This window comes from Mobula hypostoma, chromosome X1 (genome assembly GCF_963921235.1).
Source record: "Mobula hypostoma chromosome X1, sMobHyp1.1, whole genome shotgun sequence".
NCBI classification, from domain to species: Eukaryota; Metazoa; Chordata; class Chondrichthyes; order Myliobatiformes; family Myliobatidae; genus Mobula; species Mobula hypostoma.
This window is the reverse complement of record NC_086128.1, coordinates 61,608,880-61,623,757: the sequence shown is the minus strand read 5'-3', so window position 1 is coordinate 61,623,757 and position 14,878 is coordinate 61,608,880. Positions and strand designations below refer to the sequence as shown.

General features: G+C 47.9%; 1 protein-coding gene across 6 annotated transcripts in view; it reads left to right on the top strand.

Annotated features, from left to right (window-relative positions):
- The window catches only part of LOC134340437 (tax1-binding protein 1 homolog), a 150,874-nt gene that overhangs the window by 68,533 nt on the left and 67,463 nt on the right, over positions 1-14,878 (top strand). For all 6 annotated transcript variants that reach the window (XM_063037673.1, XM_063037674.1, XM_063037675.1 and 3 more), the window contains exons 10-11: positions 3,888-4,058; positions 13,247-13,462. In XM_063037673.1, coding sequence (XP_062893743.1) covers positions 3,888-4,058; positions 13,247-13,462 — 387 coding nt within the window. The remainder of the gene's footprint in view (positions 1-3,887; positions 4,059-13,246; positions 13,463-14,878) is intronic.

The following is a 14,878-nucleotide window of genomic DNA, read 5'->3' as shown; positions in this document are numbered from 1 at the left end:
CACTCTGATCTGTGTACAAGTAGTGCAACTTTCCCTGAACACCAATGCCACATATTCCCTTAACATTTACAAAAATAATCTCTCTCACACACACACACTCACACACACACACTCTATCTCTCTCTCATGGACACACTCTGTCCTGGAGGAACTCAGCAGGTCAGGCAGCATCTGTGGAGTGGAGTAAACAGTTGACGTTTCAGGACTGGAATAGAAAGAGGAAGGAAATATACGCTTCATTTTTACCGAAGTAGATGGTCTTGCATCGTAGTGCATTTATGTTCTTCCTCCTGTGTCTTTGCCCCGTTCATGTAGGCTGTGCGTTCATTAATAATCCTGCAGAAAAGAGCTGAGGGACACCTGGCTGTGTTCGAGGAAGGTAGAGCCCCCTCTCCTTCCACGATGAGGCTACTCTCAGGGTGGAGAGGCAATCCCTCATGTTCCGTCTGGGGTAGCCTCCAAACTGATGGCATGAATGTCGATTTCTACCTCCGTTTTTTTTTCCTTCTCCCCACCCCCCCACTCCCATCTTCTCCTCTTCCATTCCCCACTCTGGCCTCCTGCCTCCCCCTGGTGCCCCTCCTCCTTCCCTTTCTCCTATATCCACTCTCCTCTCTCATCAAATCCCTTCCTCTTCAGCCATAGAACACTACAGCACAGAAAACAGGCCATTCGGCCCTTCTAGTCTGTGCCGTAACTTTATTCCGCTAGTCCCATTGACCTGCATCCAGACCATAACCCTCCAGTTTTCTCCCATCCATGTATCTATCCAATTTATTCTTAAAGCTTCAGAGTGTGCCCGCATTTACCATGTCAGATGGCAGCTCATTCCACACTCCCATCACTCTCTGAGTGAAGAAGTTCCCCCTAAACCTTTCCCCTTTCACCCTAAAGCCATGTCCTCTCGTATTTATCTCTCCTCATCTAAGTGGACAGAGCCTATTCCCATTTACTCTGTCTATACCCCTCATAATTTTGTAAACCTCTATCAAATCCCCCCTCATTCTTCTACGCTCCAAGGGATAAAGTCCTAACCTGTTCAATCTTTCTCTGTAACTCAACTCCTGAAGACCCGGCAACATCCTAGTAAATCTTCCCTGCACTCTTTCAATCTTACTGATATCCTTCCTATAGTTAGGTGACCAGAACTGCACACAATACTCCAAATTTGGCCTCACCAATGTCTTGTACAACCTCACCATAACATCTTTCTCTGCACTCTTTCAGTCTTACTGATATCCTTCCTATAGTTCCTCTATTTGTTTCTTTCTTTTAAAAAGTTATCATTAACGTAACTTGTCCTCTTTAGCGCATTGTCGGGCTTTGTTTATAACCAGCCTTTCATCAACTCTGTTACGTTTCTTTATTTTACTGTGAGTGCCTGCCAGACATGTACGACTTTGATAATGACCGCTGAGCAGGGTTGGGACACATCATCTGTGCTGTAACCTGGGGTCATCGGGTGTTTCGGGTCTTTCAACATCAGACAACCCTCACCCAGGTGACCCGGCTGGGGTTGGTCAGGTCCCGGTTTGTGTCCCAGCAGCACGGGTCCACGGGTCGCACTTTTTGATCCACAGCCATCTGGAGGCTCGGTCAGCAGCCTCTGTGGCAACCCTGGTGACTCTTCTCTTTGCAGCCCCCGTAATGCCAAGGAGGGAGTAGGTTCTCTACCCAGTCGAACCTTTACACCCCACCTCTCTACACTCACATTGTGCCCTCTACCCCTGTCTCTGGTACTGCACTAATATTTGCCTTTGTTACTCTTGAACGCCTCCAACCGATCTTCCCAAGGCACTGTCAGACATAAGACCACAAGATATAGGAGCAGAAGTAGGCCATTTGGCCCATCAAGTCTGCTCTGCCATTCAATCATGGGCTGATCCAATTCTTCCCGTCATCCCCACTCCCCTGCCTTCTCCCCATACCCTTTGATGCCCCGGCTAATCAAGAACCTATCTATCTCTGCCTTAAATACGCCCAATGACTTGGCCTCCACAGCCTCTCGTAGCAACAAATTCCACAGATTTACCACCCTCTGACTAAAGTAATTTCTTCGCATCTCTGTTCAAAATGGACGGCCTTCAATCTTGAAGTCATGCCGTCTTGTCCTAGAATCCCCTACCATGGGAAATAACTTTGCCATATCTAATCTGTTTGGGCCTTTTAACATTTGGAATGTTTCTTTGAGATACCCCCCCCCCCCCCCCATTCTCCTGAGCTCCGGGGAATACAGCCCAAGAGCTGTCAAACGTTCCTCATACAGTAACCTTTTGATTCCTGGAATCATTCTCATGAATCTTCTCTGAACCCTCTCCAAAGTCAGTGTATCCCTTCTAAAATAAGGAGCCCCAAACTGCACACAATACTCTAAAGGTAGTCTCACAAGTGCCTTATAGAGCCTCAATATCGCATCCCTGCTCTTGTGTTCTGTACCTCTAGAAATGAATGCCAACATTGCATTCACCTTCTTCACAATGGACTCAACCTGGAGCTTAATCTCTAGGGTATCCTTTGCATTTTGAATTCTCTCCCCATCTAAATAATAGTCTACAAGACCCTTCTTCACCACCAGCTCAACCTTTAGGGCAGGGGTGGGCAACCTACGGCCCACGGGCCACATTTGGCCCGTGAAGGTATTTTCACCGGCCCATGAGCAAATATCGGTGGAATGAGTCTCTGGCTGAATGTACTCCTGTGCCCGCCCAGTACATTATGTAGTGGATGGGAGACACTGACCAAGATGGCATGCAACGTAAACAGCATCCTCTTTTCAGACACCACCGTCAGAGAGTCCAGTTCCATCCCCACAACATCACTGGCCTTACGGATGAGTTTGTTGATTCTGTTGGTGTCTGCTACCCTCAGCCTGCTGCCCCAGCACACAATAGCAAACATGATAGCACTGGCCACCACAGACTCGTAGAACATCCTCAGCATCGTCCAACAGATGTTAAAGGACCTCAGTCTCCTCAGGAAATAGAGACTGACGCCCATCGGGGTAATGTCTTGCTCTTGGCATTAACGAGTCTGACACCCAATACTGAGAAGCTTTCAAGCAACACACAGCATCAAGTTTCACACATTGATTTATCGACTGTTTGCATTAAAATTTTCTTTTTTATTATACTTAATTTACCACCATTTAATGCATCATGTTCATATGTTTTACGTTTAAAGATTCTTTGTGTCCTTGTAATAGATTCAAAAGATGCCTTGATTGAAATAAATTGCAACTAAACTGAGTTCTTTGATTACTAATTGGCATCCTTGGTTAAGCACAAATGATTTTCCAGCATGCGTTATTCATTAATTTGAGGCAAAACATAACTAGATGTATTTAAATGGATAATTCCCATATTTCAAGTTTTTTATGGCACTTATCTGGCCCACCATCGCTCGTTAATACGCGATCCGCCCCACAGAGGCAAAAAGGTTGCTGACCCCTGATTTGGGGCATCCTGCATAAGGACTCCCTTTTGCACCTCTGCATTTTGAATTCTCTCCCCATCTAGATAATAGGCTGCCCATTTATTTCTTCCACCAAAGTGCATGACCATACACTTTCCAACGTTGTATTTCATTTGCCACTTCTTTGTCCATTCCCCTAAACTATCTAGGTCTCTCTGCAGTCTCTCTGTTTCCTCAACTCTACCCACTCCTCCACCTACCTTTGTATCATCAGCAAATCCATTAATCCCATAGCCCAAGTCATTGACACACAGTCCTACCATGACCACCTGCTTCGAGTTTTCTGACAGGATGTACCTGTCGGGCCTCGGGGACGTTGGTGCAGTGAAGTCATAAAGTTACTTTGAGTGTTGAACTCTTTGTTTTGGTCCTGCTGAACAACTGTGGCTTATTTCCATCTCTGTTTGCCTCGGCAGTGTGACTTTGAAACCCAAAAGAAAGAAAACTTGGCGTTGAAGGAGGATCTGATGAAGTTGGCCGAGGTGCAGAATCAGCAGCAGAGTTGCCTGGCGGAGATTTCCCAATTGCGCCACGCCCTCAGCAAGTCCGAGGAACTGAAGGCGTCCAACGCCAACGCTGTGGAGAAGGTACCTTCCACTGCACCCCGCCGGTCCCCGAACACCACCTCCCCTGTATCCTCTCGTAATTTCTGCTCCCTCAAAATCATCTCACTGGCCTGTTGAGTTCCTCCAGCATTTTGTCTCTCTGTCTCTCTGTCTCTCTGTCTCTCTGTCTCTCTATCTCTCTGTCTCTCTGTCTCTCTGTCTCTCTGTCTCTCTGTCTCTCTGTCTCTCTGTCTCTCTGTCTCTCTGTCTCTCTGTCTCTCTGTCTCTCTGTCCCTCCGTGTGTCTCTCTGTCTCTCTGTCTCTCTGTGTGTCTCTGTCTCTCTGTCTCTCTGTCTCTCTGTCTCTCTGTCCCTCCGTGTGTCTCTCTCTGTCTCTCTCTGTCTCTCTCTGTCTCTCTCTGTCTCTCTCTGTCTCTCTCTGTCTCTCTCTGTCTCTCTGTCCCTCCGTGTGTCTCCGTGTGTCTCTCTCTGTCTCTCTGTCTCTCTGTCTCTCTGTCTCTCTGTCTCTCTGTCTCTCTGTCTCTCTGTCCCTCCGTGTGTCTCTCTCTGTCTCTCTGTCTCTCTGTCTCTCTGTCTCTCTGTCTCTCTGTCTCTCTGTCTCTCTGTCTCTCTGTCTCTCTCTGTGTCTCTCTGTGTCTCTCTGTCTCTCTGTCTCTCTGTCTCTCTGTCTCTCTGTCTCTCTGTCTCTCTGTGTCTCTGTGTCTCTGTGTCTCTGTGTCTCTGTGTCTCTCTGTCTCTCTGTCTCTCTGTCTCTGTGTCTCTGTGTCTCTGTGTCTCTCTGTCTCTCTGTCTCTCTGTCTCTCTGTCTCTCTGTCTCTCTGTCTCTCTGTGTCTCTGTGTCTCTGTGTCTCTGTGTCTCTCTGTCTCTGTGTCTCTGTGTCTCTGTGTCTCTGTGTCTCTCTGTGTGTCATCTGCAGATTTTCTTCGCTTATGAAAAATTAGCTAGTTTGTCGCACGTACGTCGAAACGCGTCGTTTGCACCAATGGCCAACGCGGCCCGAGAACACGCCGCGAGCGGCCCGAGAACACGCCGCGAGCAGCCCGCAGGTGTCGCCGCGAGTGGCCACAACTTGCCGAACCCCGTGCCCCTTGGGAATGCGGGCGAAGAAACCCACGTGCTCGCAGGGAGAACGTGCGAACTGCTGACAGACAGCGGTGGGAATCGAACCCCGACCACCGGGGCTGTAAGTGCCTCACACTGACCGCTACACGGGCGTGCCGCACTCTTAAAGGGAAACGTGTGTGTATGTGTGTGTGTGTCCCAGGGGAAGCCGGGTCTCCGCCTGTCATTAGCTTCCTTCCAGCGGCTGGGGTAATTCGTATGTGTTGACAAGCCAGAGAAAATCTGCAGATGCCGGAAATCCAGGCAGCGCACACAAAATGCTGGAGGAACTCAGCAGGCCGGGCAGCATCAATGGCAAGGAATACAGTTGACGTTTCGGGCTGAAACCTGTTTTTGTCCCAGCGGGTCTTGCAGTTGTTCCAATCCTGTCTTGGAGTAGCATTCACTCTGGTAGAGAGATCACTGAAAACTGATGCTGCTTGATTTAGCTTTTCACTTTTAATTCCCTTTCTTCTTCAAGGCCAGAGGATCTTCTGCCCAGTTATGACCGTCTGGCCAAGGCATGCTTCACTCCGCACCAGGGCATAACTAGCCGTGGCTTCCTGTATCTTTATTGATTTTTAAAGTTCTCTTGTTTCTAAAGCTCTTCATGGGCTGGGACCAGAGTACAACACTGTGCAGAGGTCTTAGGCACATACAGAGTTGCAGGAAACAGTATTGTGGACTGAGAGTGGGAAGAAGGACAGGGAGAGGGGAACCATGGTTGGGAAAAGGGGAAGGGAGAGGAGAGGGAGTGGGAAGCACCAGAGAGAGATTCTGTAAATGATCAATAAACCGATTGTTTGGAATCAAAGGACCTGGCCTGGTGTCTCAGGGCTGGGTGTGTCTGCACCCCCCCCCCCCCACTCCTGGCACTTCTCTGCCACCTGTCCTCAAACCCCTCCCACCGTGCTCCAGCCTCACCATTCCCCACACCCTTTGCTCCCGTCAGATTTACAAGCTCGCTTCCTGTACCTCCTCCCTGATGGCAGAGGGGAAGAAGCTGTTCCTGAATCGTTGAGTGTGTGTCTTCAGGCTCCTGTACCTCCTCCCTGATGGCAGAAGGGAAGAAGCTGTTCCTGAATCGCTGAGTGTGTGTCTTCAGGCTCCTGTACCTCCTCCCTGATGGCAGAGGGGAAGAAGCTGTTCCTGAATCGTTGAGTGTGTGCCTTCAGGCTCCTGTACCTCCTCCCTGATGGCAGAAGGGAAGAAGCTGTTCCTGAATCGCTGAGTGTGTGTCTTCAGGCTCCTGTACCTCCTCCCTGATGGCAGAGGGGAAGAAGCTGTTCCTGAATCGTTGAGTGTGTGCCTTCAGGCTCCTGTACCTCCTCCCTGATGGCAGAGGGGAAGAAGCTGTTCCTGAATCGCTGAGTGTGTGTCTTCAGGCTCCTGTACCTCCTCCCTGATGGCAGAGGGGAAGAAGCTGTTCCTGAATCGTTGAGTGTGTGTCTTCAAGCTCCTGTACCTCCTCCCTGATGGTAGCAATGAAAAGAGGGCATGTCCTGGGTGATGGGGGTCCGTAATGATGGATGCTACCTCTTGGAGGCATTGCTCCTTGAAGATGTCCAGGATGCTAAGGAGGCTGGTGCCCGTGATGGGACTGACTGATTTTACAACTTGCTGCAGCTTCTTTCGATCCTGTGCAGTAGTTTTGTTTTCCCTCCCCCGTACCAGAGGGTGATGCAGCCAGTGAATAGCCCATCGAGTCCATGCTGAGCTGATCTTCTGCCTGGTCTCACCGACCTGCACCCCAAGCTTCTCTTAAATGTTGCAGTTGAACCTGTATCTGGCAACTTGCTCCACACTCTCACCAGCCTCTCTGAAGATTCCTCTTAAATATTTCACCTTTCACCCTAAACCTATGACCTCCAGTTTACTCTCAGTCAAGTTGAGGGCGGGGGGGGGGGAATATCTTCCTTCACCATATCAAAATGTTCCTTCATAACAAGGGGAGTTGAGTATAGGAGCAAAGAGGTCCTTCTGCAGTTGTACAGGGCCCTGGTGAGACCACACCTGGAGTACTGTGTGCAGTTTTTGTCTCCAAATTTGAGGAAGGACATTCTTGCTATTGAAGGAGTGCAGCGTAGGTTCATGAGGTTAATTCCCGGGATGACGGGACTGTCATATGTTGAAAGATTGGAATGACTGGGCTTGTATACTCTGGAATTTAGAAGGATCAGAGGGGATCTGATTGAAACATATAAGATTATTAAAGGATTGGATGCACTAGAGGCAGGAAACATGTTCCCGATGTTGGGGGAGTCCAGAACCAGAGGCCACAGTTTACGAATAAGGGGTAGACAATTTAGAACGGAGTTGAGGAAACACTTTTTCACACAGAGAGTGGTGGATATATGGAATGCTCTGCCTCAGAAGGCAGTGGAGGCCAATTCTCTGGATTCTTTCAAGAAAGAATTAAATAGAGCTCTTAAAGATAGCGGAGTGAAGGGATATGGGGAGAAGGCAGGAACGGGGTACTGATTGTGGATGATCAGCCATGATCACAGTGAATGGCGGTGCTGGCTTGAAGGGCCGAATGGCCTACTCCTGCACCTATTGTCTATTATCTATACCCCTCGTAACTTTGTATACTTTTCCTCATTCTCCTACGCTCCAGGTAATAAAGTTCGAGCCTATTCAACTTTTCCCAATAGCTCAGGTCCTCGAGTCCCAGAATTATCCTGGCAAATCCTCTCTGCAATTTTTCAAGCCTGCTGAGATCCCCGCGTGCATGTGGGTTTCCTTCGGGTGCTGTGGTTTCCTCCCACAGTCCAAAGGGGTACCAGTCAGTGGGTTAATTGGTCGTTGTAAATTGTCCCATGGTTAGCTGGGGTGCTGGGCGGCGTGGCCACCCAGTTTAATTCCACTTCCCATTCCGATACGTCAATCCGTGGCCTCCGCTGCTGTCGTGATGAGGCCACGCTTAGGCTGGAGGAACAGTACCTGGGTAGCCTCCAACGTGACGGCATGAACATCGATTTCTCAAACTTCCGGTCATGGCCCCCATTCCCCATCCCTTTATCCCTCTCTCACCTTATCTCCTTGCCTGCTCATCGCCTCCCTCCCCCCAGCCCTTTTCACCTTTCCATGGCCTTCTGTCCTCTCCTATCGGACTCCCCCCTTCTCCAGCCCCGTATTTCTTTCACCAATCGGCCTCCCAGCTCTTTACTTCGTCCCTTCCCTTCAGGTTTCACCTGTCACCTTGTGTTTCTCTCTCCCCTCGCCCCACCCCACCTTTTAAATCTACTCCTCGTCATTTTTTTTGTCCAGTGCTGTTGAAGGGTCTCTGTCTGAAATGTCAACTGTGCTCTTTCCCCCTCCATAGATGCTGCCTGGCCAGCATTTTGTTTGTGGGGCCTATTCTGTGCTGTATTTCAATAAATAGGAAAGATTTTTTCCCAATAAGTAGGTGACCAGAAATGCACACTTTCAATGAATTATACAGGGGATGCTAGAAAGTTTGTGAACCCTTGAGAATTTTCTCTATTTCTGCATAAGTACAGCCTAAAATGCAGACATCCCACCTCTCCTGGAAGTTCCGGGAGTCTCCCGCATATTGATAGCATCTCCCTGATGCCTGGAAATTATATACAGTATCCCAGAAATGGATTTTTTTTTGGAGAGGGAGCATCCCGATTGGTCTCTCTTCATGCTAAGTAGACCTATCAGTTTTCTCTGTGGGTGGGTTTTACAGTCGACCTCAAAAAAATAATGACAGTATTGCTCGCTGCACTGTTTGCAACAGTGACTTTTCTATTGCCCATGGTGGGTTAAAATGTAAAAGACATGTTGAGGTGAGTTTAACAGATGTCATTCGTTCATTAGCGTAGCTAACTTTACTTAAACTAGCTGGCTAGGTGCAAAGGAGCTACTCTATTGATGTCCTTCGTGATGAGCCAAACTCCCTGTAGACTTGCTTAAAAGTTGTCATAGAGTAAACATGATAATGTCACATTTTCTGCATGTACCCAACTTGGTTTACAGATTAGACAAAATCACTAAACAAAGTATTACATACACCCTTGGAGGTTGCAGGGGCCAGGGTTGCTACCTCCCTGAAATAAGTTTTTGCAGGGTGGGATGTCTGAAAATGTGATCAGATCTTCACACAAGTCCCTAAACTAGATGAAGAGAACCCAATTAAATAAATAACACAAAAAAGTTATACTTATTTATTTATTGAGAAAAATGATCCAATATTACATGCATTTGTGGGAAAAAGTATGTGAGCCTCTGGGGCAATGCCTTCTACAAAAGCTGTTTGAAGTCGGGTGTTCCGATCAATGAGATGAGATTGGAGGTGTGGGTTGCAGAGGTGCCCTGCCCTATAAAAAGACATACAAAGTCAGGTCACTGACAGAACCTTCTCAAGAAAGATCTGTTTATGTGCACCATGTCTCAATCAAAACAACTTTCAGAGGACCTTAGTAGAAGGAGAATTGTAGAGATGCATGAAGCCGGAAAAGGCTACAGGCTTCACAAACTTTCTAGCCCCGCTGTAGATCTGTAATCCCGGAAAACTCTGTTCTGCCACACTCCCTAGTGCCCTACTGTATAAATCCCATCCTGATTTGTCTTGCCAGAGTGTGACATCTCACCCTTATCTGCATTCAATTCCAGCTGCCATTTTTCAGGGCTTTCAAAATGGTGTAAATGGTTGTGTGAGCTACAAAGGAACAGTGAGGTGAAACGAACTGTCTGTGTTGCCCACCCAGACATTGTGGTGGGATTCCACCTGGCCTTCTGGGTGTGTTTGGCACCGAGCAGTGACGTGGAACCATCAGAGTGCGGAATGAACGTTGGTGCCAGACGGGGTGGTTTGAGTATCTCGGAAACAGCTGACCTCCTGGGAATTTCTCGGGTTTACGGACGATGGTGTGAAAATCGAAAACAAATCTCGCGGAGCCTCAGCTCCGTGGGCCAAAGTGGGGGGGGGGGCGGGAAGAGAGGGAGAGAGAGAGAATGAGGAAAAGAAAAACGCGGAGAGGAGTGACCAGACAGGTTTAGATTCACAAAAAACACCACGCTTTACAATAGCGGGTGTGCGTAGCAGCATCCCCGAATGCAGAACACATCAAACGTTGAGGTGAATGGGCTTCAGCAGCAGAAGGCCATGGCTGTACAGTTAGTGGTCACTGTAAAAGGTGCAGGAGGTACCTAATAAAGTGGTCAATGAGTGTAAAAGGCCATTCGGGCCATCGAGTCTGGTCCACTATTCTATCACGTTCTACCTATTATTGATGATACACACTACTGTATATCAGTCTGTGGGGTGGGGGGGGCACCATGGTAGCTTAGCGGTTAGTGAGACGCTGTTACAGCTCGAGGTGTCGGAGTCCGGGTCTGACCCGTCCGTGAGAAATGGGTACACCTTCCCTGTGAGACCATGGGTGCTCTCTCGCGCTCCAAAGACGTACCGGTTAGGTACGTCTGTAAATTGTCCTGCGATTAGGCTGGTGTTAAATCGGTGGGTTGCTGGGTGGAGCTCTGTCTCTAAGTAAAAATAAATATTTTTATTTATTGAGATACAGCCTAGAATAGGCCCTTCCGGCCCTTTGAGCCACACCGACCACCAACCCCAATTTAACCCTCGCCGAATCACGGGGCAATTTACAATGACCAATTAACCAACCAACTGGTAGGTCTTTGGACTGTGGGAGGAAACCAGAGCTCCCGGAGGAAACCCACGCGGTCACCGGGAGGGAGAGAAGGTGCGAGCTCCACGCGGGCTGCGGCGGGGAATTGAACCCCGGGTCACCAGCACCCCAGATCTTGCTCTGACCCACCGCCCTGCCGCGTTCAAGGTGCAAGGTAAATCGTCGGCTATCCTGTGGTCAGGGTAGAGTTATTCAGCTGGGTTGTTGGGTGGGGCCACACGTTCATGCTGAATCTCTAAATAAAATACTTGCGCTTAACCCTGGGGATGCGTTCCTCTGAGGTGGAGTGCGATGTAAATCAGCACTGCGCAGGGTCACTATGACATTACGTAAATGGACCTGTGTGCCTAACCTGAGATATGATATTGTGCTTGTTCTTTCTTTCCTCTTTACTATGGTACAATATCTGAAATACATCTTATGGAAATATTTGATGATGAACTTCAATAAAAAATAAATTACAAAAAAATAAAAACAGTGATTTGTGGAGTAACAAACAGAACTAATTTGAGGAAGGACATTCTAGCTATTGAGGGAGTGCAGCGTAGGTTCACGAGGTTAATTCCCGGGACGGCGGGACTGTCATCTGTTGAAAGATTGGAGCAACTGGGGTTGTATACATTGGAATTTAGAAGGATGAGAGAGGATCTGATTGAAACATATAAGATTATTAAGGGATTGGACACGCTAGAGGCAGGAAATATGTTCCCGATGTTGGGTGAGTCCAGAACAAGAGGCCACAGTTTAAGAATAAGGGGTAGACAATTTGGAACGGAGTTGAGGGAAAACTTTTTCACACAGAGGGTTGTGGATCTGTGGAATGCTCTGCCTCAGAAGGCAGTGGAGGCCAATTCTCTGGATTCTTTCAAGAAAGAGTTAGATAGAGCTCTTAAAGATAGCGGAGTGAAGGGATATGGGGAGAAGGCAGGAACAGGGTACTGATTGTGGATGATCAGCCATGATCACTGAATTGTACTGGCTCGAAGGGCTGAATGGCCTACTCCTGCACCTATTGTCTAACTAGCCTGTACACCAGTGGAGCAGCACACCGTAGCAGCAGTGGAGGGGAGCTTTGAGGTGGTTACGTCTCGGAGGAGGGACCAGGATGTTGGTGGTCCTCTGAATGCGGCTGCTTCTTCAAGTAGGCGTCGAGAGTTAACTGCCCCCCGCCCTTAAAGTTTCCTCTCATGAAGCAGTTCTCGGCGGCAGGAAATCACCTCTCCTTGCCTCATTGCTTCCCGCCCAGTCAGGGTCATTTGTCGATGAGCTGGTCCATCATTTGCGTGATTGTGCTGGGGAATTTCTTGCTGGAGTTTCTTCTCCTCCGTTGTGTCCTCTGATTCACCCAGGAGACGTAGCTCTGCCAAATCTCGAAGCTCTTCATTATTCTTTTCCAATATTTTTATTATATATAAGAATACAGAGTACAGGAACAAATATATATATGTCAATACATTAAACTAAATCGCATATGAAGACTCCTTACCCTATATTCATACAAGTCAATTAGTTCGTAACATTGAAAAATAATAATTTTGTTATATAAAAAGTCTAACCCACTACCAAGACCGAAGCTGATTAGTAGAAAAAAAAGCTTGTTAGTCATCATCTGTGATTTAACAGTAAGTCAAAGGTTTTGAAAATAATTCCAGAAAAGGTCCCCACAATGTTTGAAAGTCTTGATTAGATTCAAAGATTGAACGTCGAATCTTCTCTAAATTTAAACATCATATCACATAACCATTGGGCGTGAATAGGAGGGGCCGCATTTTTCTATTTAAGCAAAAGCTCTGTTCTGGCCATAAGAGACATAAAAGACAAAATGTGCAAATCAGATTTCTCCAAAATAATACCAAATAAAGCAGTCAAAGGATTAGACTTGAAATTTACTTCAAAAACTATTGGAAAGGTCTGAAATACTCCTTTTTCAATATTTTCCAAGACTCTGACGTGTCCAAAACATGTGAATGAGTGAAGCTTCTCCAAGTTCTTCATTAAGGCTCTCGTCATGAGGATGCAGTAACTCTTCAACACGGCCATCATTAACATCCTCTTGCCATATCACCTGCAGTTTCACATCCGTGCTAATGCTTTTCCCCAGACACCTTAGACGCACTGTCCTCACTGGGAGTTGTGGGCCGTTTTCCGGACATCGTGAGCGGGGGGAGGAATTGGAATAACTTGGCGAGGGAGCAAGGAAATTTACACACACGGGGGGGGGGAGGCAGAGCGTGAACTAATAGCTGATAGTCTTTGAGGCAGTCACAGCCAATGTAAAGCGCTCTCATTGGCTGATTGAAGTTTACCATAATGGCGGGTCCTCTGAAGTTTTCAGTGCCGTTTAGAATGAATTTAAAAAAAAATTTCAGTGAAGGATTGAATAACCGCGTTGTGACAAATCAGCGCTGTGCCTTGATAATCAACGTACTTTCATTTTGTTTCCGCCAACAGCTCCAGGAGCAAGTGGGGAATCTGCAGCAGTGCCTGAAGAACATGGAGACGCAAGTGCAGTCGGCCCAGCAGCAGCAGGTTCAGACCATGGTCGAGCTGAAGGTCGCTCGGGCCAGTCAGGAGCAGAGCCAGAAGAGCCTCTGTGAGGCCCAACAGGAGATCCAGCACTGGAAGAGCAAATTCGAGAAGGTCGACGAAATCTTTTCAAAGAATGAGGTAACGATTCAGGGGAACGCTCTCTAAAATGTCCTTCCATGACATCTGCACTACCAGAGAAAGTTCGCAAGGATGTTGCCAGGTCTGGAGAACTTGAGCTGTAGGGAAAGATGGAACAGGTTAGGCCTGTGTTCCTTGGAACGTAGAAGATGGAGAGGAGATTTGATAGAGGTATTATTCATCATTCTGAGTGGCGGTGTATAGATAGGATAAATGCAAGCTACATCCACAGGTCATGGGTGAAGGGTGAAAGGTGAAAAGTTTAAGGGGAACATGAGGGGAAACTTCTAGAAGGCTGTGAGAGTGCGGGGCGAGCTGCCCAGTGCAAGCAGTGTGTGCACACAAGCTCGATTTCAACGTTTAAGAGAAGTTTGGATGGTCGGGTCATGGTCCTGGTGCAGGTTGACGGGAGGAGGCAGTTTAAATGGTTCAGCATGGACTAGATGGACCAAAGGGCCTGTTTCTGTGCTGTTCTTTCCTACGACACTCGTGCCCAGAGATGGCAAGAAACCAAGGGTAACCCTGATGGAGGGCAGATGCGATGTTGTCTTTAATTTTGCAAGGACTAGAATACAGAAGCAAGGATGTAATACTGTGGTTTTACAAGGCACTGGTCTGACCACAGCTGGAGTTTTTTTGCGCAGTTTTGGGCCTCTTATCTAAGAAAAGATGTGCTGGCATTGGAGAAGGTCCAGAGGAGGTTCATGAAAATAATCCTGGGATTGAAACGGTAAACAGTGAGTATGAGGGGTGTTTGATAGCTCCGTACTCACTGAAGTTTAAAAGAATGGGGAGGGGGTGGAATCTCATTGAAACCTATTGAATATCGAAAGGCCGACACAGGGTGGACGTGGAGAGGATGTTTCCAGCGGTAGGGGAGATCAGTACCAGAGGGCAGGGCCTCAGAATATGAGGACGTCCCTTTAAAACAGAAAGGAGGAAGCATTTCTTCAGCCAGAGTCTGGCGAATCTGTGGAATTTGTTGCCGCAGACGGCTGTGGGAGGCCAAGTCGTCGGGTATATTTTAAGGCGGGTGTTCGTGATTAGTCGGGGCATCAAAGATGACGTGGTGGGGCGGGAGGAGGCAGGAGAATGGAGTTGAGAGGATAATAAATCAGCCATGACGAAATGGCGGAGCAGACTCGACGGGCTGAATGGCCTTATTCTGCTTCTTGTGCCTTGCAGTCTAGGTATATAAGATGAACAGAGGCGTGGCCAGAGTGGAGAGCCGGAGACTTTTTCCCCAGGGCGGGAATGGCTAAGCGGTGGGGGGGGGGGGCATAACTTTAACGTGATTGGAGGAAAGTCTAGTGGGGAAAAACACTTTTTTACACAACACACACACACACACACACACACACACACACACACACACACACACACACACACACACGTGTGCAATGCCCTGGTGCCAGG